At 47.6% G+C, this 23,153-nt stretch overlaps 1 protein-coding gene across 1 annotated transcript in view; it reads right to left on the bottom strand.

Annotated features, from left to right (window-relative positions):
- The window catches only part of LOC123763767 (uncharacterized), a 199,531-nt gene that overhangs the window by 36,481 nt on the left and 139,897 nt on the right, over positions 1-23,153 (bottom strand). Inside the window, exon 5 of the mRNA XM_069302051.1 lies at positions 1,081-1,281. Coding sequence (XP_069158152.1) covers positions 1,081-1,281 — 201 coding nt within the window. The remainder of the gene's footprint in view (positions 1-1,080; positions 1,282-23,153) is intronic.

The following is a 23,153-nucleotide window of genomic DNA, read 5'->3' as shown; positions in this document are numbered from 1 at the left end:
GTTGTTAGAGTTTAACCCAAGCAAATGTAATGTAATGAAGATAGGGGTAGGAAGCAGGAGACCAGATACAAGGTATCATTTGGAGATGAAATACTTCAAGAGTCAGAGAGAGAGAAAGATCTGGAGGTTATTATCACGCCAGACCTGTCCCCTGAAGCTCATATCAAGAGGATAACACCAGCAGCATATGCCACATTGACTAACATAAGAACGGCCTTTAGAAACTTGTGTAAGGAATCTTTCAGAACATTATATACCACATACGTCAGACCAATCCTGGAGTATACGGCTCCAGCATGGAGTCCATATCTAGTCACGCATAAGACTAAACTGGAAAAAGTTCAAAGGTTTGCCACCAAACTAGTACCCGAGCTGAGAGGTATGAGCTACGAGGAGAGACTACGGGAATTAAACCTCACTTCGTTGGAAGACAGAAGAGTTAGGGGGGACCTGATCACCACATTCAAGATTCTCAAGGGTATCGACAGGGTCGATAAAGACAGGCTATTTAACACAAGGGGCACATGCACTAGGGGACACAGGTAGAAACTGAGTGCCCAAATGAGCCACAGAGATATTAGAAAGAACTTTTTTAGTGTCAGAGTGGTTGACAAATGGAATGCATTAGGAAGTAATGTGGTGGAGGCTGACTCCATACACAGTTTCAAGTGTAGATATGATAGAGCCCAATAGGCTCAGGAACCTGTACACCTGTTGATTGACGGTTGAGAGGCGGGATCAAAGAGCCAGAGCTCAACCTCCGCAAGCACAACTAGGTGAGTACGGGGGGGTTTCTACAGGCCATGGCGCCTCGTACCTCTCTGAGAAGGCCAGGGTCTGGCTCGTGGTCCCCCTGAAGGCCTAGAACTCCATGCGCTTGACTGATGCCAGGGTTTAATACATTCATATCAGCCTGGATAGCTCCGGGGAGCCAAAGGGGCTCCCCGGAGCTCCAGAAATCAGGTTATGCTATCTTTTGCTATGAAAAATAATCATTGGCAACATATATAAAAAACTAGGCATATCCTCTTCAGTAACTATCATTCAAAATTAGGAGATTTTAAATTAGCATAAACTTACAGTTATCTGCTCGTGAAGTATCTCTTCTATTATTTGACCAACTTTCTTCTTAATGGTGGATATTGGTTCTCTTCTGATAATGGAGGATGATGATTCTTCATTGGAAATGGTGGAGGAAGATTCTTCATTGGTAACGAGGGCAGTTTTGGCACCTGCCTCTGTCATCATTATCTCCAGCGTCTCCCTGATGGTCTCCTGCAACTGTCATCAATAATAATAATAATTTTTATTCACAAGAAGGTATAATGGGTTGTGAGATTACATAAGATTGGTATTTTTACATTCTTGCAAAGCTATTAACACTCATAGTGTTTTGGGCATGTCCTTAATCTAATGTATTGGGTAAAATGAAAAGGTACATTGTAACAAAATTTCTTATCATATAAATTTATATATAACTACAATATAAATTGACAGAGGTGATTACACTGGTAAGGATGTATGTTTCAAGTACTAATATTGAGGAAGTGGGTAGCACAAGATACAGTGAGAGTTTGAAGAACAAGATAGGAAATTATGAGGATGAAATTAGGTACTTTTTTATTTTACTTCTGAATAAGGCATGGGTTGGACAAATTTTTAATTCATTAAGGAGTAGGAGTGATTACCAACACAAACGTTAGAGGTGGAGGTCAAATCTTCCAGGCGGGGACAGGGAGGGACACTTTAGCACCTGCTCTCTTGTCAGCATCTCCAGCATCTCCCTGACAATCTCCGAGTAATACAAACATTAGCCATCAGGCTGGGAAAATCCTCAGTCATACTCTTCATCTTTCATTAACATGTTCATAAACTTGTACAGAAAATCAAATTCTGATGTCACTGTGGTGTTTGTATACATGTCAAGGCATTGTTTGTATACATGTCAAGGCATTGTTTGTATACATGTCAAGGCATTGTTTGTATACATGTCAAGGCATTGTTTATATTATACTGTACATTTCAAGCCATTGTTTTTATACATATGAATGAATCAATGCAATGTTTGATACATGGAAGGCACTGTGTATAGTGTCATCACTGTGTATATTGCCACCACTGTGTGTAGTGCCACCACTATGTAGAGTGACACCACTATAGTGCCACCAGTGTAGTGCCACCACTGTGTATAGTGACATCACTATAGTGCTACCACTGTATACAGTGCCACCACTGTGTATAGTGCCACCACTGTGAATAGTGCCACCACTGTGTATAGTGCCACAAATGTGTATAGTGCCATCACTGTGAGTAGTGCCACCCCTGTGTGTAGTGCCACTACTGTGTATAGTGCTGCCACTGTATGGTGCCACCACTGTGTATAGTGCCACCAATGTGTGTAGTGCCACCACTTTGTATAGTGCCACCACTGTGTATAGTGTCACCACTGTGTACAGTGTCACTACTGTGTACAGTGTCACCACTGTGTATAGTGTCACCACTGTGTATAGTGCCACCACTGAGTATAGTGCCACCACTGTGTATAGTGCCCCCAATGTGTATAGTGCCACCACTGTATGGTGTCACCACTGTGTATAGTGCCACCACTGTATACAGTGCCACTGACTAGTGCCACCACTGTATATAGTGCCACTGACTAGTGCCACCACTGTATAATGCTGTGTATAGCGTCACTAATGTGTACAGTGACATGACTATAGTGCCACCACTGTATATAGTGTCACCACTGTATAGTGCCACCACTCTGTATAGTGCCACTACTGTATAGTGCACCTATAATGCCACCACTGTGTATAGTGTCACCACTGTATAGTGCCACGACTGTATAATACCACCACTGTATAGTGCCATGACTGTGTATATTGTCACCACTGAATAGTGCCACCACTGTGTATAGTGCCCAACACTGTATAGTGCCCAACTCTGTATAGTGCCATGACTGCATAGTGCCACCACTGTATAGTGCCACGACTGTGTATAGTGCCACCAATGTATAGTGCCACCAATGTGTTTAGTGCCCCTACTGTGAATAGTGCCACATCTGAGCATAGTGCCACCACTGTGTATAGTGCCATCAATGTGTATAGGGCCACCAATGTGTATAGTGCCACCACCATATAGTGCCACCACTGTGTAGCACCATCACTGTGTATAGTGCCACCACTGTGTATATTGTCACCACTGTTTATTGTGCCACCACTGTGTATAGTGCTACCACTGAATATAATGCCACCACTAAATAGTGCCACCACTGTGTATGGTGTCACCACTGTATATAGTGCTAACACTGTGAACAGTGCCACCAATGTGTATGGTGTCACCACTGTATATAGTGCCACCAGTGTGTGTAGTGCCACTGTATGGTGCCACCACTGTATATAATGCCACCAGTGTGTGTAATGTCACCACTGTATATAGTGCCACCACTGTAGTGCCACCACTGTGTATAGTGCCACCACTGTGTAGTGCCACCACTGTGTAGTGCCACCACTGTGTAGTGCCACCACTGTGTATAGTGCCACCACTGTGTAGTACCTCCACTGTATATAGTGCCACCAGTGTGTGTAGTGCCACCACTATGAATAGTGCCACAAAAGTGTATAGTGCCACTGCATATAGTGCCACCACCATACAGTGCCACCACTGTGTATAGTGCCACCAATATGCATAGTGCCACCAATATGCATAGTATCACCACTGTAGTGCCACCACTGTGGTGTCACCACTATATAGTGCCACCACTGTGTATGGTGTCACCACTGTGTACTCACCTATTTGTGCTTGTGGGGGTTGAGCTTTGGCTCTTTGGTCCCGCTTCTCAACTGACAATCAACTGGTGTACAGATTCCTGAGCCTACTGGGCTCTATCATATCTACATTTGCAACCCGCTCTCGCACAAGACAGTGCATATATGACTTATTGCTTATAGTCATTATTTGGCATATTAATAAGTACAAATGTGGTATATTCCTAATTATATTTTGTTTTCAAGGTACAAACTCTTCCTATAGATTTGCTATACACCAATTTTAATATTTGGAATTTCCTTTTCAGTTTTATTAAACAATAGAGATTTTATACAAAATTTTGACAATATCCTGAGGCACTTTACAATTTATTTAAATATTTTAGTTTTGTTTTATTATTTTTATAAAATTGTAATATTAATATAGGTATAGGTTAACCCTTAAAGTGCGCATCACTTCATATGAAGTGTAAATCGTTTTACCAGTCAACTGCGCTTCACTTCATATGAAGTGTATGGGTACCGCGCACGATTTGAATGGCCCAGCGGTGTAGCTGGGGGTCTCATACGCTGCCCAGGGGCTCTAGTAAACAGCGGCCATTTTGAAAAAAATTCCCGCTCACGATCCGAAGGCATGGGAGGCCTCAGTTTAGCGAGAGTCACCATGGCGAGCGCACGGTCAAACGCCTCACGGGCACGCACCACTCAGTCCCTCACCCCAGAGCAAATAGCCCACGAATTATTCTCTAAGGTGAAGAAAGTGTGTTTGACGATTCAGACAACGATGAGGATTATACACAGTTGTCGGGTGATAGTAGCAGCAGCAGTGAAAGTGAGAATGACCGCCATGCCATGGCGAGGCCTATACGCTCTCCCATGCCTCCTCGCCCATTTTCTACCCCAATTCTACCACGACCTCACAGTTCCTGTGGATATTTTCTGTTTGAGGGTGACGAGTCAGAGGGAGGTGACTCCTTTTCTGGGTTTAGTGACTCAGATCAAAGTTTTATTGAGCCTGTGGCTGGTACCAGTGGTGTAACTGGGCGAGAAATTGTCGCGTCAGCAGTATCTCGCCCGGCCAAGCGCCACCGCATGGCACCACATGAGGGACCAAGACCCTCGTGTTCACGTGCACCCACCTCACGTGCACCCACCTCACGTGCACGTAGCCGACGTGCTTCTCGCAGACGGTATTCAGCTCCTGGTCGCCGGTATGCATCGCTTCCTCGCCGTCTTTCCTCTGCATCTCGCAGGACGCCTGGTGTACTTGAGTGGAGTGATGGTGACGATTTTATTCCTAATATTCCTCACTTTGACGATAAAGATGTAGGGATTACAAACCTTTTCCCTAATCAAGGTGAGGACATGGTTGAGATGGAATATTTTACAGCATTCTATGATGAACCACTCATGGAATACATTGTACACCAAACGAACCTGCATGCTGCTTACCTGATTGAGAGGGAAATCACAGAATTTTCACGACTGCAGCGTTGGAAAAATACCACAGTGGCGGAAATGTATGTGTTTTTGGCACTCTGTTTGTTGATGAAGCACTGTCACAAACATGCAATAAATGACTATTGGAGCAAGGACAAGACAATACCAACACCTTTATTCGGGAAATATATGTCACGAGACAGGTTTCAGATACTCCTCAGGTGTCTACATTTTGGAAGTGTTCAGGACCGAACACCTGATGATAGACTGTGGCGAGTGAGGCACTACATGAACGATGTTATTGGAAAATTCAGAGATTTTTACCTACCAGCACAGAAGCTGGTGGTTGATGAATCTCTCATACTTTTCAAGGGACGTGTTCCATTCAAACAGTACATTCCCTCAAAACGAAACCGATTTGGCCTGAAATTTTTTGTTCTTTGTGATTGTGAGACAGGATACGTGTTACACATGATTCTGTACTCGGCTAGTGATGTAGACATTCCCGGTAACGACGAACATGGATTCTCGGGGAGTGTAGTGAAGACCATCATGGCTCCGTGGATGAACAAGGGACACATTTTATACACAGATAATTACTATACAAGTCCCTTGCTAGCTCGGTTCTTGCTAGAAAATAGAACCAGATTGGTTGGTACAGTAAAGCCACAACGAAGGGAAATGCCTGTGTTTGACAACGACATTGCAGTTGGTGAGTGTCAGAGAAGGAAAAGTGATAACATTCTGTCAGTTCGGTGGAAAGACAAAAGAGAGGTGAACTTGTTGACAACAATTCATGATGAAACAATGGTGAACAGTGGGAAAGTGAGCCATAAAACAAACGCACCACTATATAAGCCAGACTGTGTTTTAGACTATAATATCAACATGCGGTTGATTGATAAATCAGACATGATGATTGGCACTGCAGAGTGTGTGCGGAAGACATGTAGGTGGACGAAAAAAGTGTTCTTCCATCTTGTGGACATGAGCATGCTGAACTGTTTCAACATGTACCTTGTGAGAACTGGACGTAAGCCCACTTTCCGTGACTTTGTATTTGATGCTGCAATACAGTTATTAGGAAAGTTTGCAAAAGATGTCCCAGGTATTCAGCGGCCCATCATAAACCCACTGTTGCAGCATGCTGGTACTCCACGCCTCGCTCACACTGAAGGCTTCCTAGCACACAAACTTAAGTATTTGCCACCTGGTGTGAAGCGTGCAATAGCCCAACGTGATTGCTTGGTGTGTAAAACAACGACACGTAGAGACAAGAAACGGAAGCTTGTGCAAACATGGTGTGAAACGTGTGGTATCCCATTATGTGCTATCGACTTCTTCAATGACTACCACAGTCTAGAAATCTTCTAAGTGTGCTTCAAAGTGTGTATAGCGTGTGCGAGTGTGTAAATATGTAAACATATAAGCAGATAGCGTGTGCGTGTGTGTAAATATATACAAATATAAGCAGAACATACAATATAATAGACTGTAATGACATATTATATTGCCGTAATTGAAAACATTTGTGTGCGCCTGTGTATACTCAAATATGCAACAATTATTGATACAAAATATGTTCAAACAGTATTTGAAACACAATTAGTGAAAAAAAATTAGATAAAATGCGCTTAGACATTGTAAATAAATAGCGCGAAAATATATTTGTGGCAACGCTGGCTGTTTGAGGACCGTGCGCAACACCTCCCGGGCGTGTACTGCATGAGCGAATATGCAGATTGTGACGTCATCACCGAGCTTCTCGGCTCTATTGCAACAAAAGTAAGTACAATAGAATTTTTTTTTTATTTTTCCCGTGATCAGTGAACAGAACTTAACAGATTAGCAAAAAAAAAAAAAATTTTTTTTTTTCAAAATGACATGCGCCTGTGCGGATGGCAGGATATTAGACCCCGAGCATGTTAAGGGTTAAGTACTAATTGTAATTAAGAAGCCATAAGATGCTTATCTTAACATACTAAGAAGGTTAGGTTAGGTCAGTGTTTTCTATTCAGCTTTTCAGGGTAAACTCAAATATTCACAATAAATTAGTATGTCACATACGTACGTATTAATAAGCCAAATATTGACTATAAGCAAGTGCAAGAACGGGTTGACATTTGAAACCGAGTATGGAGTCAGCATCCACCACATCACTGCATAATGCATTCCACCTGTAAACTACTCTGACACTGAAAAAGTTCTTTCTAATGTCCTGTAGTGCCACCACTGTGTGTAGAGCCACCACTGTACATAGTGCCACCACTGTGTAGTGCCACCAGTGTGTAGTGCCACCACTGTGTGTAGAGCCACCACTGTACATAGTGCCACCACTGTGTAGTGCCACCAGTGTGTAGTGCCACCAGCGTGTAGTGCCACCAGTGTATATAGTGCCACCAGTATATGTAGTGCCACTGTGTATGGTGTCACCACTGTGTACTGCCACCACTGTGTATTGTGTCGCCACGGTATATAGTGCCACCATTGTGTATGATGTCCCCACTGTATATAGTGCCACCAGTGTGTGTAGTGTCACGACTGTGTATGGTGTCACCACTGTATATAGTACCACCAGTGTGTGTGTGTAGTGCCACCAGTGTGTGTGTGTAGTGCCACCAGTGTGTGTAGTGCCACCAATGTGTACTCAACTAGTTGTACTCACCTAGTTGTGCTTATGGGAGTTGAGCTTCGGCTCTTTGGTCCTGCCTCTCAACTGTCAATCAACTGGTGTACAGATTCCTAAGCCTATTGGGCTCAATCATATCTACATTTGAAACTGTGTATGGAGTCAGCCTCCACCACATTACTGCCTAATGCATTCCATTTGTTAACTACTCTGACACTGAAAAACTTCTTTCTAACGTCCCTGTGGCTCATTTGGGTACTCAGTTTCCACCTGTGTCCCCTTGTTTGCGTACCACCCGTGTTAAACAATTTATCTTTATCTACCCTGTCAATTCTTCTGAGAATTTTGAAGGTAATGTCATGTCTCCCCTTACTCTTCTGTCTTCCAGTGTCGTGAGGTGCATTTCCCGCAGCCTTTCTCTCGTAACTCATACCTTTTAGCTCTGGGACTAGCCTAGTGGCATACCGCTGAACTTTTTCAAGCTTCGCCTTGTGCTTGACAAGGTGCGGGCTCCATGCTGGGGCCGCATACTCCAGGATTGGTCTTACATGTGTGATATACAAGGTTCTGAATGATTCCTTACACAGGTTCCTGAAAGCAGTTCTGATGTTAGCCAGCCTCGCATACGCTACACATGTTATTCTTTTGATGTGGGCTTCAGGAGACAGGTTTGGTGTGATATTAACTCCCAGATCTTTCTCTCTGTCCGTTTCAGGAAGGACTCATCCCCCATTCGGTATCCTGTGTCTGGCCTCCTGTTTCCACTGCCTAGTTTCATTACCTTACATTTACTAGGGTTGAACCTCAGTAGCCATTTGTTGGACCATTCATTCAGTCTGTCTAGGTCCTCTTGTAGCCTCATACTATCTTCCTCTGTCTTAATGCTCCTCATAATTTTTGCATCAGCAGCAAACAATGAGAGGAATGATTCTATACCATCTGGAAGATCATTTACATATGTAAGAAACAGTATGAGTCCAAGGACTGTACCCTGCGAGACTCCACTGGTGACGACAAATAAAAACTTTTTGTTTAATTAACCCTTAACCCTTAAGTTGTGCAACACATCATATGATGGGTTGAGTGACTTGCTATAAATTGCGCATCCCATCATATGATGTATTGGAGTACTTCGCAAGATTTAAACGGCCTGCAGATACACGGGGTTCACCTCACCTTCATTTGGGCTCTTGTAAACAGACGCCTTTTTTTTTTAAATCGTGGGCCAAATTCCCGGATGTGAGGGGCCTCAGTATTAAATGAGCCACCAAGCCTGACGCACACAGCATGAGCTCAAAGCACTGCTGTTCAGCTTGTGACTACAGCATCGCCTAAAAATGCCATAATATACATGTTCATGCTATTATTTAGTGATGATAATATTACAGAAGACCCCTGACTGTGATAAAAATAACCAGGATTCTGATAATAGGAGGATTGTTGTGATAATTTGCGCTGTAGTGGGAGGAGTAATCTTGGTGGGGAGGGAGGAAGCATTGTCTGCTGTCTTTGTATGACCACCTTTTACTGTCTGGACTCACTATACCAGCTTAGTTGTTCGCTATGGTGAACAAAACATACAGATACTTATATATAACGTCTGTATATAAAAGCAAAAACAGTATGGTGGGAGGAGAATGGTAGCGAGTCAGGTGAGGTGGGGAAGGAAAGGAGTGGCAGCCAGTGGTGGGCTGCCACTGGCTTCTACTGCCACTCAGCATGCCAAGTTAGTGGTTCGTTATGGTGAACACGAATGTAGATATGTATATATAACGTTTATATATAGTGAATAAAAGCAAAATCAGTATGGTGGGAGGAGAATGTGGGCAAGTGAGGTGTTGAGGGAGTGAGTGGCAACGAGTGGCTGGCTCCTCGTTGCTTTTTGACTCATAATACCAACTTAGTGGTTTGTTATGGTGAACAAAACATGCAGATACTTATATATAACCTGTGTATATAGTGTAATAACCAACAAAGTATTTGTTCACTGTTTGATGAACATAATAATTGAATCAACAATCTGCACACCATATTTTTGAGTACAGTGATGATTCACTCATTTTATTATATAAATATATCACACTACACAACGTTGAATAATATTACAGCAAAAAACCAGCGTTGAATGTAATGAAAAGCCATTTTCTGGGTGAGTCCAGGAGGCTCCCCGGAGCTATCCCAGGTTGATATGCTAATGTCAGACTTTGGCATCAATCATGTGTATGGAGTTCTTAGACCTACCGAGGACCACGGCCAGAACCGGGCCCCCTCAGAGAGGCAAGGGGAGCAATGGCCTCTAGAAACCCGTGTGGTTGGACACCATTCTATGTATGCCATCGACCGGATCAGGCACTCAGAAAGTTAAGCGCCTCAAAACAAACCCCTATTCTGGTTAAAATTGCTACCAAAAGCCGAACTAGTGGATAGAACTCCCCAACAGAAAACAAGCAAACGAATGTGACATCGCACGTCGCCGCGACGCTGTCTGCGCAGCTCCCCCCCCTCCCCGGGAAGGGGAAGGGGGAGCCCCAGACCCTTCACTCCGGCTACTCACACCTCAGTTCTGAGGCTGGATGTAAAAAAACCAGCGTTGAATGTAATGAAACGCCATTTTCTGGGTGAGTCCCGGAGGCTCCCCGGAGCTATCCAGGCTGAATGGATATGTATAACTTTCTGGCATCAGTCAAAGTGCTAGGAGTTCTTGCCTACCGGGGACCACGAGCCAGAACCTGGCCCCCTCAGAGAGGCACGAGGAGCAATGGCCTATAGAAACCCCCTTGTGATTGGGAGCATTCTATGTCTGCCATCGACCGGGAAACACACCCAGAAAGGTAGGCGCCCCAAAACAAACCCCTACTCTGGTGAAATTATTGCTACTGAAAGCCGAACGAGTGGACAGAACTCCCCAAACAAAATTGTCAAACTAGCATGACGTCATCACGTTGCAGTGCCACCGTCTGCGCAACACCCCCCCCTCCCCGAGAGAGGAGAAGGGGGAGCCCCAGACCCTAAATGCCGGCGATCCAACTCGCAGTTCTTAGGCTGGATGTCAAAATACGCGAAAACGCCGCCGACCGGAGGAAGGGAGGAATGCCGGGGAGCCTCCGGGACTCACCCAGAAAATAGCGTTTCATTACACTCAACGCTGGTTTTCTGGGGGGAGCCCCATCGGCTCCCCGGAGCTACCTTACCAAAAGATAAGTAAAACAGGGAAGAAACCGGGAGGCGGATACCACACGTCCAAACTGAACAACCAAAACCAGAGACAAAACAAAGACCAAAACGAGAAGAAAAAGACCAACCAGGCCAACGACCAGGACGGCCCCAAAACTCAAGAGCAGGCCAGAGGGGAACAACGCCCAGGACAGCATGTGGAATGGAGCAGAAGGAACCGCAACACTGAACGTAAGCAGGAGCGGCCCTGCCAGCACCACCCAACATGAGGTGACAGGACAATCACAGACAACGGTCCCAGAACAACCCCGAAGGGAAGACAAACCAACCCTATCAAAGACCGAAGGACCCTTCGCAGCGATGGGAAAACCAAACACCGCCCCCAAGACGAAACGTGCAGGTGGGAGACCAATAACGAACCCACCTGTGCCGACACAAACGACGAGAAACGAACACCACGATCAAAAGCGCAAAACGCGAAACTAACAACACCGACCCCGCAACCCAAAGGAACAACAGAACCAGCTCCAGTAGGGAAGAATGATACACGCATCCCCGAGGCATCCAAGAGGAGAACCACCGAGGACGAGAACCGAAGGAAAACAAACACACCCGGTCCGGAAAAGGAACAAAGAAAAACCGAAACCAGGACCGGAACCCAGCAAACCCCGTTCCAAGAAAAGGAACCAGGAAGGCAGGAGCGACAGACCGAAAAGTCACCCCCCCCCCATAGACAGCGCAACCCTAAGCCTGCAGAAAACCACACAGAAATCGCAGGAACTCGGTACCAAAACGGAACACTGGAGAAGTCCAAAAGCAGGACGTGGAACATGGACAGAGGTCCACCGGAGCACCAAACAGGATAATCAAGAAGCACTGACTCAGATACACAAAAAAGTGTAGCATGGGGGAGGAAAAACTGAATTAGGTAAGGAAAACCACGAATACGGCCCAAGGAGCGGCCGGGAAGTAATGCACAGGACCAACCACAAAATGTGTAGAGGAGCGCGTACATACCTGAGGGACCTTATGGACAGCAGGGTTATCTTGAGGTTCTTGAGAAGATCTCTCCCTCGGCTATGTGAGGGTGCAGTCAGGCACCGAAGATAGGCAAGGAAAGTGTCCAGACAGGGAAAAGACTCAGGGGTCTACAACGAAAACAAAAGAACCGAATTGTGGGGCAAAGCCCCACAGGACAACAAAGAACAAAAGATGGACAAAAGGCACTAAAGACACATGCAAGGTGACCAAACACCACACCCAACACCCCAGTCAGGAGCCATCGACGCAATCCCGTCAAGCGGGGAAGAGTAAACAAGGATGGAACAGTGAACAAGGGTGGCGGAGGGAGTAGAGAATCCCATGAAGATACTCGCTCCAAACGCATGAGCCTAACTAGAGAAGCAAAGCTCTACAAAGTACCAACGACGGAACTCAAACCGTTCCGTACGTCCAACAAAAAGTCCCCCCAACTTGTGGAGAACTGAGGCGGCGCCCAAGCATATAACCAGCAGAGTAGCGAATAATAACTAGTCTACCGGCAAGTGTGGTCTAGAACAGACATGCGAGACACCGTACCGACACTCAGTGCACCCAACCCGCACCATTGCCCGCCCACGATCACCCACAACTACTGTATATGCAACAAAAGATAAGTAGTTCCTTAGTGTTTGTGTTAATTGACCAATCTCAATTTAACAACAGAAACTGGGATAGTGGCACATGCCATCCGTGCGGCACATTGTGGGCACGAAACAATGGGCATAAAAGGGATAAGCTCAGAATCAGGAAAGACCGGAGGAATGACCGGCACGGTAACAGGCCCGGTGATGTGCGGAACCAATGACCACGTAACGTGGTGGTGGGGCCCCACTATTGGTGGAAGGGCGGGTTGGACATGTAAGCGAGAGGGAATGTATGTTAATCTTCTTGTTTGAGTAGCTGTTCACTGGAGACAGTTAAGCAAGTCCCAGCAGTGACTGGGTACAAGTGACAGAATGAACAACCCAGCGGGGTTTTTTCCTATTGGGGAGTGTTGTACATGCTGCTATTGCAGTGAGTCCACTCACAAGATGAGTGGCGCTGCCCAATAAACTCGCCCCTCGGAGCAAAATTTAATTTGAATTAGTAGCTGCCTCGCACGGGCCAATAGGCCCTCCGCAGGGCCATTGTACTTATGTCCGTATGCAGGTACACACAAGGGGACACAGGAGGTAGTGAGCACCCAAAGGAGCCACAGACACTTAAAAGAACCAGAGTAATGGCAGAGGGAAAGGAAGCCAAAAGCACCAAAATGCCATGTGGAGGAGGCAGACGCCACACACAGGAGCAAACAAGAAGACAGAGTCCAGAAGGCTCAGGAAACTGTGCAACCGTCAACCGACAGGAGAGGCGGGGCCCAAGAGCCAGAGCTCAACCCCCGCAAGCACTACCAGGCAAGCACCCACCAAAAGTGAGAACCAGCACTAGGCCGACAGATGCGCCAGACAAGACAACCTCACCTGCAGAGCAGACACACGACCACACCACAACACAGGCGAGCCAAGTAACATACTAGGAGCAGCGCTAAAGGTGTGCCCGAAAGCCATGCATACTCAAGGCAGTAGACACAGTATGTACCCTTACCTGAATAAAATGCGAGGTCGAAGGAGAAAGACGGCCAGAGGTGCGCGCCCTGCAGAAGACGAAGCAGGACAGAGGAAGAACAAAGTGACAACTCCAGAAATAAATCCAAAACACCCTCAGCATCCAGGAGGGCCACGACTGGAGGGAGAAACGAGCAAGCCGTAGAAAACCACGAGAAACGGCGCTAACACACAAGCATATCGCCCATAAACAAAACGCACACCGCGGCTCCAGCACACGAGGTACGAAACGCACCACCCGTCCACCGGGAGGCGTGGCTCGTACACCAGGCGGACACACAAATCGTACAGACATCGTACAAACACCAGGAAGGTGTGCGGAACGAAGACAAAGAACGCCGAAACTGGAAGTAGAGACGACGCGAAAACAAAACAAGGCGAAAACGAAGAGAAAGAAAACAGATGATGGAAGGGAACCAACAAGGCCGACAAAAGACCCAATGGAAACCACATCGAAAATCAACAGACGTTCCAATAATATTGGAAGGTACGAAGAGACTTGCGAACCAACGAGAACCACGACAAGCACCCCTGACCAAGGAACATGCAGGGCCAACGATACGAAGCGGTTTAGGCACTATGTACTAGGTCAATATTGAAATCCATCAATGATTGTTTCACACCTTGAATGGATGTACCTTACCTGAACACTTTTTCCTTTTTCTTTTTTTTTTTGTGAACAGCATCGCGACATAGGAGCGAAAAGGGTAAGGAAAAGGGGGTGAAACACACCCCCAGGAACGATGGGACTGACGAACCCGAAGGAACACGGAACCGAACCCAGGGAGGGGTATACCCGAAAACAACAGGAACACAGAGAGGGAAGGAACAACCCCACTCTGAGGAACTGCCAGCCCCACACCAAAGGTACAAGGACCCAAGAGGGGCAAACAGGGCCGAGGCCCCCCAGGTAACCCCTCCCTAACCCCGGGAACCTCTACGACATGACCCAGGGCTGAGCCGCACCACCAAAGCCCCAGCCGGGGCTTTGGGGCAAGGAAAAGCCGGGGCAGCCGTGCAAACACTAATGAAGGGAGCCCACTGGTCAGACCCATACTGCACGGCAGGAGGAACCGACTCGAATGCCTCCGCCGCCACCCCGGAAGAGGAAAACCCCCGAGACCGCCCGAGTCTCAACCCAACCAGACCCCGCCCCAACCCCGAAACCCTCCTGAGGTTCAGAGCAGGAAGCAAGGGAGGAAGTGAGTAGAACAGAAGGGGAGGAACAAGAAGCGGAAGGAGCCAGAGCCGAAGCGACCCCCACCCCCAAGTCCAGACCTCATCCACCAAAACGGGGCAGCCTCGGGGCATCCGGGGCCGCAAACCAAGAGCATTGCAGCAACACACACCCAGCAAGCAACGCCGCAGCCGCCTGTACCCGATTATCAAGACCAGTGGCCTGGGTGAAGGAGAGTGCGTACCAACAACAATCATCGGACGACTCCGGGTCACAAAAACAAGGACTCAACGGGCAGCATGGTGGAGGCACAACCGGTAAGTGTCACCCTGAGACAAGGGGACAGATCAACCGACTAACTCGCAGGACGCGAGTTTGGGCCCTTAGCCTTTGGTACACGCTAAGGGAAGCCCAGGCAGGGTACTGCGAACCGGTGCCCAAATCTACCAACAAACTGCTAAAGCTGAACCCCCGGGACGTGTCCACTCACGGGGGCCAAGCGGGGAGAACCGCCAACAGAAGAATTCGAAAGAAATTCACCTAGAACAGGAAAAGGGGGACCATAGTAAAAGCAGACCCCCCACCAGGCAAAAACAAAAGAAAAACCCCGCAAGAGGACAACGTACTCAGGCGGAACAGAGCCGGCCGCTGTTAATGGTGAAAACTAGCTGTGCAGTACCCCGCGCCCTTTACCAGTGATGAAAACTACCACCTACCCAGAGACAAACCAGGGCAACAAAACCCCAGTCGACTCCAAGGGCGGCCCAGTACCGAGCAGTAAAGGACACAGCGGAGGTAGAACCCAAGGTGACTTGTGGAAGGTGGCCCCAAGCCCCAAGGGCAGTACTTACAGGGCACCTAGGGAAAAATAGCCCTAGGCACATGCAGCCCGAGTACCATGGAATCTTACTCCTGGCTCACACCCCACCGGTAGAGACAGTCCACACCACAAGGCACAGAACTGAAACAAAAACCGGAGCCAGAGGCACTCGACCAGCCAGTAATACCATCAGCCAAGAACTGCCAGTTGGATCGCCGGCGTCGAGGGTCTGGCGCTCCCCCTTCCCCCTCTTGGGGAGGGGGGGTTGCGCAGACGGTGGCGCAGCGACGTGATGACGTCATGCTAGATTGATAATTTTGTTTGGGGAGTTCTGTCCACTCGTTCGGCTTTCGGTAGCAATAATTTCACCAGAATAGGGGTTTGTTTTGGGGCGCCTACCTTTCTGGGTGCCTGTCCCGGTCGATGGCAGACATGGAATGCTCCCAATCTTAAGGGGGTTTCTATAGGCCATTGCTCCTCATGCCTCTCTGAGGGGGCTAGGTTCTGGCACATGGTCCCCGGTAGGCAAGAACTCCTAGCACTTTGACTGATGCCAGAAAGTTATACATATCCATTCAGCCTGGATAGCTCTGGGGAGCCGACGGGGCTCCCCCCAGAAAACCAGCGTTGAATGTAATGAAACGCCATTTTCTGGGTGAGTCCCAGAGGCTCCCCGGAGCTATCCATGGCTGATATGGATACCCTAACTATTTTCCATCAGTCAATGTGGGTGGAGTTCTAGGCCTACCAGAGACTACGAGCCAGAACCTAGCCCCCTCAGAGAGGCACGGGGAGCAATGGCCCATAGAATTGCACATGTGATTTGGAGCATTCTATATCTGCTATCGACCGGGACAGGCACCCAGAAAGGTAAGCTTCACAAAACAAACCCCTATTCTGGTTAACAACAAAAATCGACAAACGAGTGGACAGAACTTCCCCAGAAAAACGAACTAACACGCATGACGTCACACGTGCCGCGCCGTATGTCTGCGCAGCTCCCACCCTCCCCGGGAGGGGGAAGGGGGAGCCCCAGACCCCCGCGCTGGCGATCCTAGCCCCAGTTCTGAGGCTGGATATCAAAACAGTGAAAAAAACGCCGACCGGAGGGCAGGAGGGTACCGGGGAGCCTCTGGGACTCGCCCAGAAAATGGCGTTTCATTACGTTCAACGCTGGTTTTCTGGGGGAAGCCCCTACGGCTCCCCGGAGCTACTTCACCAAAGACTACCTAAGAAAACAAGGGGACATACCCGGGAGGCGGTCGGTGCACCACTCTTCAACACAAAGTCGAGACAACAACCCAAGGACCCCTCCAGAAAGCAGCAGGCACATCATCCGCAAGAAAAAGGGAGAACAGCTGCAGACGAAGAAACCTATGACCACGACCATAGGAGCCAAAAACCACTGCGCCTGAGAAGAGCATGAAGCTCTGCCACACGACCCCCAGAGGCCAATGCCAACATAAAAAGAGCCGAAGCAAAGCAACCTGAACCGAAGGAGCCACAACAACCATGGAGAAGAAAAACAGGAGAGCACCCTGTCCTTCAGCTTGTGACCACAGCATCGCCTAAAAATGCCAAAATATGTATGTATGTTCATGCTATTATTTAGCGATGATAGTATTACAGAGCGCCCCTGACTGTGATAAAAATGACAAGGATTCTGATAATAGCAGGATTGTTGTGATAATTAGCGCTGTAGTGGGAGGAGTAATCTTGGTGGGGAGGGAGCGAGGAAGGTATCATTGTCTGCTGACTGTGTGCGTGACCACCTTTTATTGCCTGGACTCACTATACCAGCTTAGTTGTTCGCTATGGTGAACCAAACATGCAGATACTTATATATAACATCTGTATATAGTGAATAAAAGCAAAAACAGTATTGTGGGAGGAGAATGGTGGCGAGTCAGGTGAGGTGAGGGAGGGAGGAAGTGGCAGCCAGTGCCGGGCTGCCACTGGCTGCCACTGCCACTCAGCATACCAACTTAGTGGTTCATTATGGTGAACACGAATGTAGATATGTATATATAACGTGTATATACAGTGTAATAACAGCAAAAGGAGTGTGGGGGAGAAGTCATTTTGGTGATGGGGTGGCAACATCTGCATGATTTGTCATGTTGATAGGGGTGGAGACACCCTGGAAACACAAACCGAAACTGTCTCTATTTTCCGATTGTAACAACTTGCAATAAAGTTGTTACATCTTGGCTTAACATGTTTATGACATATTAGAAGCTGTTACAATTTGCTATATTGGTTGTTATAAATGGTTAGGTGTTAAAACTTGTTCGAATGTTGTACCAACGTCGTAGTTTCGGTGTGTGTTTGGCGGGTATGCTCTTTGGGCACTATACCGGCTAAGTTGAACAGTTATGGCAAACAAAACATGTAGATGCTTATATATAACGTCTGTATATAGGGTATAACACCAAAAACAGTATTGTTGGGGGTGAAATTTTAGTGCGTCTGACCTTGAATGTGTGAGAGAGGCAGCCGCCAGCTGACTGTGTATAACGACGTCTCTTAGTGCCTGAACTAACTATATCAACTTAACACTATTGGTCACCGGACAGGCGCGCGGTCAACTTAGGGGTCATGTACCCGACGTGCGGGCAAGAGTGCGGGCAAGTGTGCGGTGAACCTAAACGTGTATACTTGTTTCAGCTTTCTCACCTTAATTCTCGTGTTACGTCGCTCGTTTTGGTATCATTATGTTCGCAATTAAATTCCCTACAGGTGTTTATAAATATAATGTCCAAAAACCTGCGTGGCTCCCAACAGCAAAGCCTAAAGTCGGCAAAAGTTACCGGTGATCACACAAAATCAGGAAAATGTGCATACTCGTTCCATTTTTCTCACCTTAATTCTTGTGCTACGTTGCTCATTTGGTATCATTGTGTTTGCAATTAAATTCCCTACAGATGTGTATGAATATAATGTACAAAAGTTTGGAGTGCCTCCACGCAGAAAAGCCTAAAGTTACCCGTGAACGAGCACCAATTTGTACACTGCAACCTAATGTGTATACTCGTTCAGTTTGATAACATCAATTTCCGTGTTACGTCTTTCATTTTGGTATGAAATTGATCGCAATAAAAAGGCGCCTATTTTAAAACTAGTCCCATAATAATAGAGCAATAACTGGAATTTTAACAAATATTTTAATCCTAGAAGCTCATCATCACAAAATTATTTATATCTTATCAGTGTTCTGACATAAATTTTTGTGTTACATCTTTCATTTTGGTATCAAATTGTTCGTGATGTAAAGGTGCGTATTTTAAAACTAGTCCCAACATAATAGCATAATAAATAGAATTTTAACAAATATTTTAAAATTTTGACCAAAAGCCTATTTATAATCATATAAGTGTTTGAACATCAAGTTTCATGTTACATCTTTCATTTTGGTATCAAATTGTGCGTATTTTAAAGGCGCTTATTTTGATACTATCCCGAGGTCGATTGGATAAAAAATGAATTTTATACAAATATTTTTTGTAGTGGACGCAAGTCCGGTCCAAAGTTAGGACTCGGGAGAAAAATAATGGACGCGAGCCCGGTCCAAAGTTACCGATAGTGTTAATTGTACAGTTGTGGTGAACAAAATATGTAGATACTTATATATAACGTCTATATATAGTGAATAAAAGCAAGAACAGTATGGTGGGAGGAGAATGTGGGCGAGTGAGGTTTGTTGAGGGAGGGAGTGGCAGCGAGTGACTGGCTGGTGTGTGGTGGTCACTCCTCGTTGCATTTTGACTCATAATACCAACTTAGTGGTTTGTTATGGTGAATAAAACATGCAGATACTTATATATAACCTGTGTATATAGTGTAATAACCAACAAAGTATTTGTTCACTGTTTGATGAACATAATTGAATCAACAATATACACACTATAATTTTGAGTACAGCGATGATTCACACATTTTATTATATAATTATATCACACTACACACTATTGAATAATATTACAGCAAAAACCTACGAAAAATCAATCAGAGACATTGAAATAATTAGATAAATTATCTCTTTGTGGCAACTCCTGCCTGACAGCTGGGGAGGAACAGACCGCCTGGGACGAACGCTGAATCAGCGCCTGTTTTTTTGCCAGACTTTCCCGCCCTATAGCGGGCAATATATGCCACTTACGATTTTTTTTATTCTTTTTCCCTTGATCAGAGAACACAAATTAACAGGTTTAGAAGAAAAAACCAGCGTTGAATGTAATGAAACGCCATTTTCTGGGTGAGCCCCGGAAGGCTCCCTGGAGCTTATTGGGTTAATGTATGTTATATTAGACCGGGACATTAGCTAAGGAGTTCAGACCTACCAGGGACCAGAGCCAGAACCTGGCCCCTTCAGAGAGGTTTCAGGGAGCAATGGCACTGGAAAACCCTCTTGTGGTTGGGGTTTTCCTTATCTGCCATCGACCGGGTTCAGGCACCCAGGAAGGAAGGCATGGCAAAACAAACCCACATGGTAAAAAAATAAAACAAAAAAACGAACAGAGAGGTAGAAACTTCCTACAATCCCAAGGACACAAGCAAACATCACACTTTACTGCCGCGCCGATCGGCCACACAGCCCTCCCAGCCCCGAGAGGGGGAGTGGGGAGCCCCGGACCTACCGCGCTGGTTGCCAAGCTCCAGTTCGGAAGCTAAGCTTCAACCAACGTGGAAAAACCGCCGACCGGTGGGAGGGAGGGTTACCAGGGAGCCTCCGGGGCTCACCCAGAAAATGGCATTTCATTACAATCAACGCTGGTTTTCTGTGGGGAGCCCCTACGGCTCCCTGGAGCTTCATACCCAAAGAGAAGGAAAAGAAAGGGCTAACCCGGGAGGCAGCCGCCACAAACTTTGCAACGCGAAGCCGAGCCAACAGGATGCAACCTGCGACCCAAGGCAACAAGAACGCACAGGAGCAGACACGCATACAGAATGGGCGGCTAAGAACCTGTGCGACCCTCAAATCTCTGTGCCCGAAATGAGCCCTAGACGTCACCAACACAGCAGCAAAAGCTGCAAACGTCCGAACAGCACGGGCGCAAAGACAGACCGCAGGCTGGAAGACTGAAAAAACTCTGCGGACGACCTGGGAGACCTGAGCCCTGAAACAGGGAACGAGGGGAACTGGATCAAACCAAAGCGCATCCCCAGACACGGTACGCAGGGAACGGCAAAAAACGCAACCGGACAATACAGGACGCACCCCCGGCCAAACCAATCAAGCATCAATAACCCAAGAACCCCTCCGCAAACCAGCGGTCTCGACCATCGCCAGGACGGAGAAAGGCTGCACACGTACAAATCTACCACCAGTATCAAAGAGCAGAAACCTGAACCAAAGGGGTTACCACAAACTGAGGAGAAGATAAGAAGGCACCCGGATCAAGGACCAGGACGGCGCGGGCGACGCATGAGCAGGCCGGAGGGGAAACAAAACACAAGAAAGCGTACAAAACGGGGCAGAGGTGATGTCCACCCCGAATGCAAGCTGGAGTGGCTCCGCCAGCGCCGCATAAAACAAGGCAACAGTAAGAAAACATCACATAACTGTAGTCCAGAAAACCCAAGAAAGGACAAGACAACGTACAAAGAGCAAGAAAAAGCGCATAGAAACACCAGGAACGTCATACTGTCACCAAGACGAAGCTCGCAGGTGGGACACCATCAAAAAGGCCACCTGAACACCAAAGAGATGGTGATACCCGCGTCAAAATACCAGACGCGAAGAGCCGAAGAGAAGGCCGAACCAGTCACGTACAGGACCGATCCAACCTGCCGAAAGAGGCGGAGCCGCGGGAAAACGCCCCGGGTTCGGACACCTTTCAAGCAGTGTCTGAAAAGAAGCTGGGCCAGCCACCAAGGAACCATAAGGACTGCTCTCGTGGGAATGGGCTGCAACCGAGCCAGAACCCGAAACAACAGCTGGACTGGGAGAAGAGGAACAGGTACCCCCACCTCGACCAGTCCTGCCAAAAAGCATCCAACGTGAATGCCTCGCAGGCGGGTAAGGGCGCCACATAAAATGGGTGATGCCAAAACCACGCCGACTCGAAGAACGTCCATGGCCAGGAGTCCATACATCCGGCAGAGCCAACGATACAAGTCGGCGACGACTGGCCAATCCGCGAACAGAGGAATGAACCGAGACAGCTGTCCGCCAGGATGCAGGACACACTCCGGACATGAAACTCACGGTTAACCAAACCCCGAGAATCCAGCAAACGAGCCACTCCAAGGAACCAACCCCAACGGTCAACACCTAAGAGAAACCCTGTGGTTCCGGCAAGAACCACCAGAGAACAGTTCGAAAGGAGCTGAATGGTAGAGCACCGAGTGACCCAAACCCTCCGAAGCGCAAACCAGACAGCCACGAACTCCCGAACCGTGCTGTGAGCCCGACGGACAGACAGACTCCACCATCCCTGGCCGACCTGGTGAGCACTGGTCACAAAAGCCCCAGCCGAGAGATGACCCGTCTGTGAACACATCGAGCGAAGGCTTGGGGAGGTGCCAAGGCACGGAACCCCGAAAACCCAAAAGAGGAAGCTGGTGACGCAGCAGCAACACAAGATTCCCTGAGGAACGAACCCAACGATTGCAAGAGGCGGAAGGGGAGTCTCCGAAGGAACCAAACAGACGCTGAAGTCAAACCCGACTCCACGGGCAGACCAGCACGTCGAAGTTCAGACTCCCGCACAACCTCTCGAGCAACCCGGGACCCACTCATGCACAGCCGAAGGCGGGACCACAGCCGTAGTAACACTTCTGGAGGGAAAGACAAGGAGTGGCCCAAGAGCCCTAAACAAGCCCTAAACAAACCAAACCCGGCGATCTGGAAAGAACCACACCCTTGGCAAGCAGACAAGCGGACCGACTGGAAGCCCATACCAGCCAGTCATCGAGGTAGGCCAGACACCGAATCTCAAGCAGACTCAGACAGGGCACCAAGATCCGGTAAAGATGCAAAAATACACCAAGTGCCAATAATTGACCTGGAGGTCCAGGGCCACCATCCAGGCACTCGGCCTCAACAGAAGCCGGACAGGAGACAACAATCCTCCTAGGAGGGCATAGAAACCAGGGCGCAGACTGAAGAAGTCCAGAAGAATCACAGATTCGAAGGCCCATGTCTGCAAAGAGCAGACGGGAACCCCAGAAGGATGGGGCGGATCGACCACGCCCACCAAGATGACATGACGAAGCACAGGGGAAGGAGCTCACCCTGCCAGCTCTGAACCCCCCAAAGGGGGAGAAGCCGTCCACCGCCGCCACCAGAGGCCGGAAGACAACCAAAAGCGCCCACCAACAACAAGACCATACGAGTCAACAGAGCAAACTGCTCCCCCAGCGCCCCGTCAACAGAGAAGGGAACAGAGCCCCTTCCGAAAGAAAAAGTACACATACACATATATACATATCATGTATATACACATACACATACATATACACAAAAGTGTCACAAGGTATGTGACACACACGTGCATAT

This window comes from Procambarus clarkii, chromosome 5, assembly GCF_040958095.1.
Source record: "Procambarus clarkii isolate CNS0578487 chromosome 5, FALCON_Pclarkii_2.0, whole genome shotgun sequence".
NCBI classification, from domain to species: Eukaryota; Metazoa; Arthropoda; class Malacostraca; order Decapoda; family Cambaridae; genus Procambarus; species Procambarus clarkii.
Note: the sequence above shows the minus strand (reverse complement) of the source record. Positions and strands in the feature narration are given on the sequence as shown.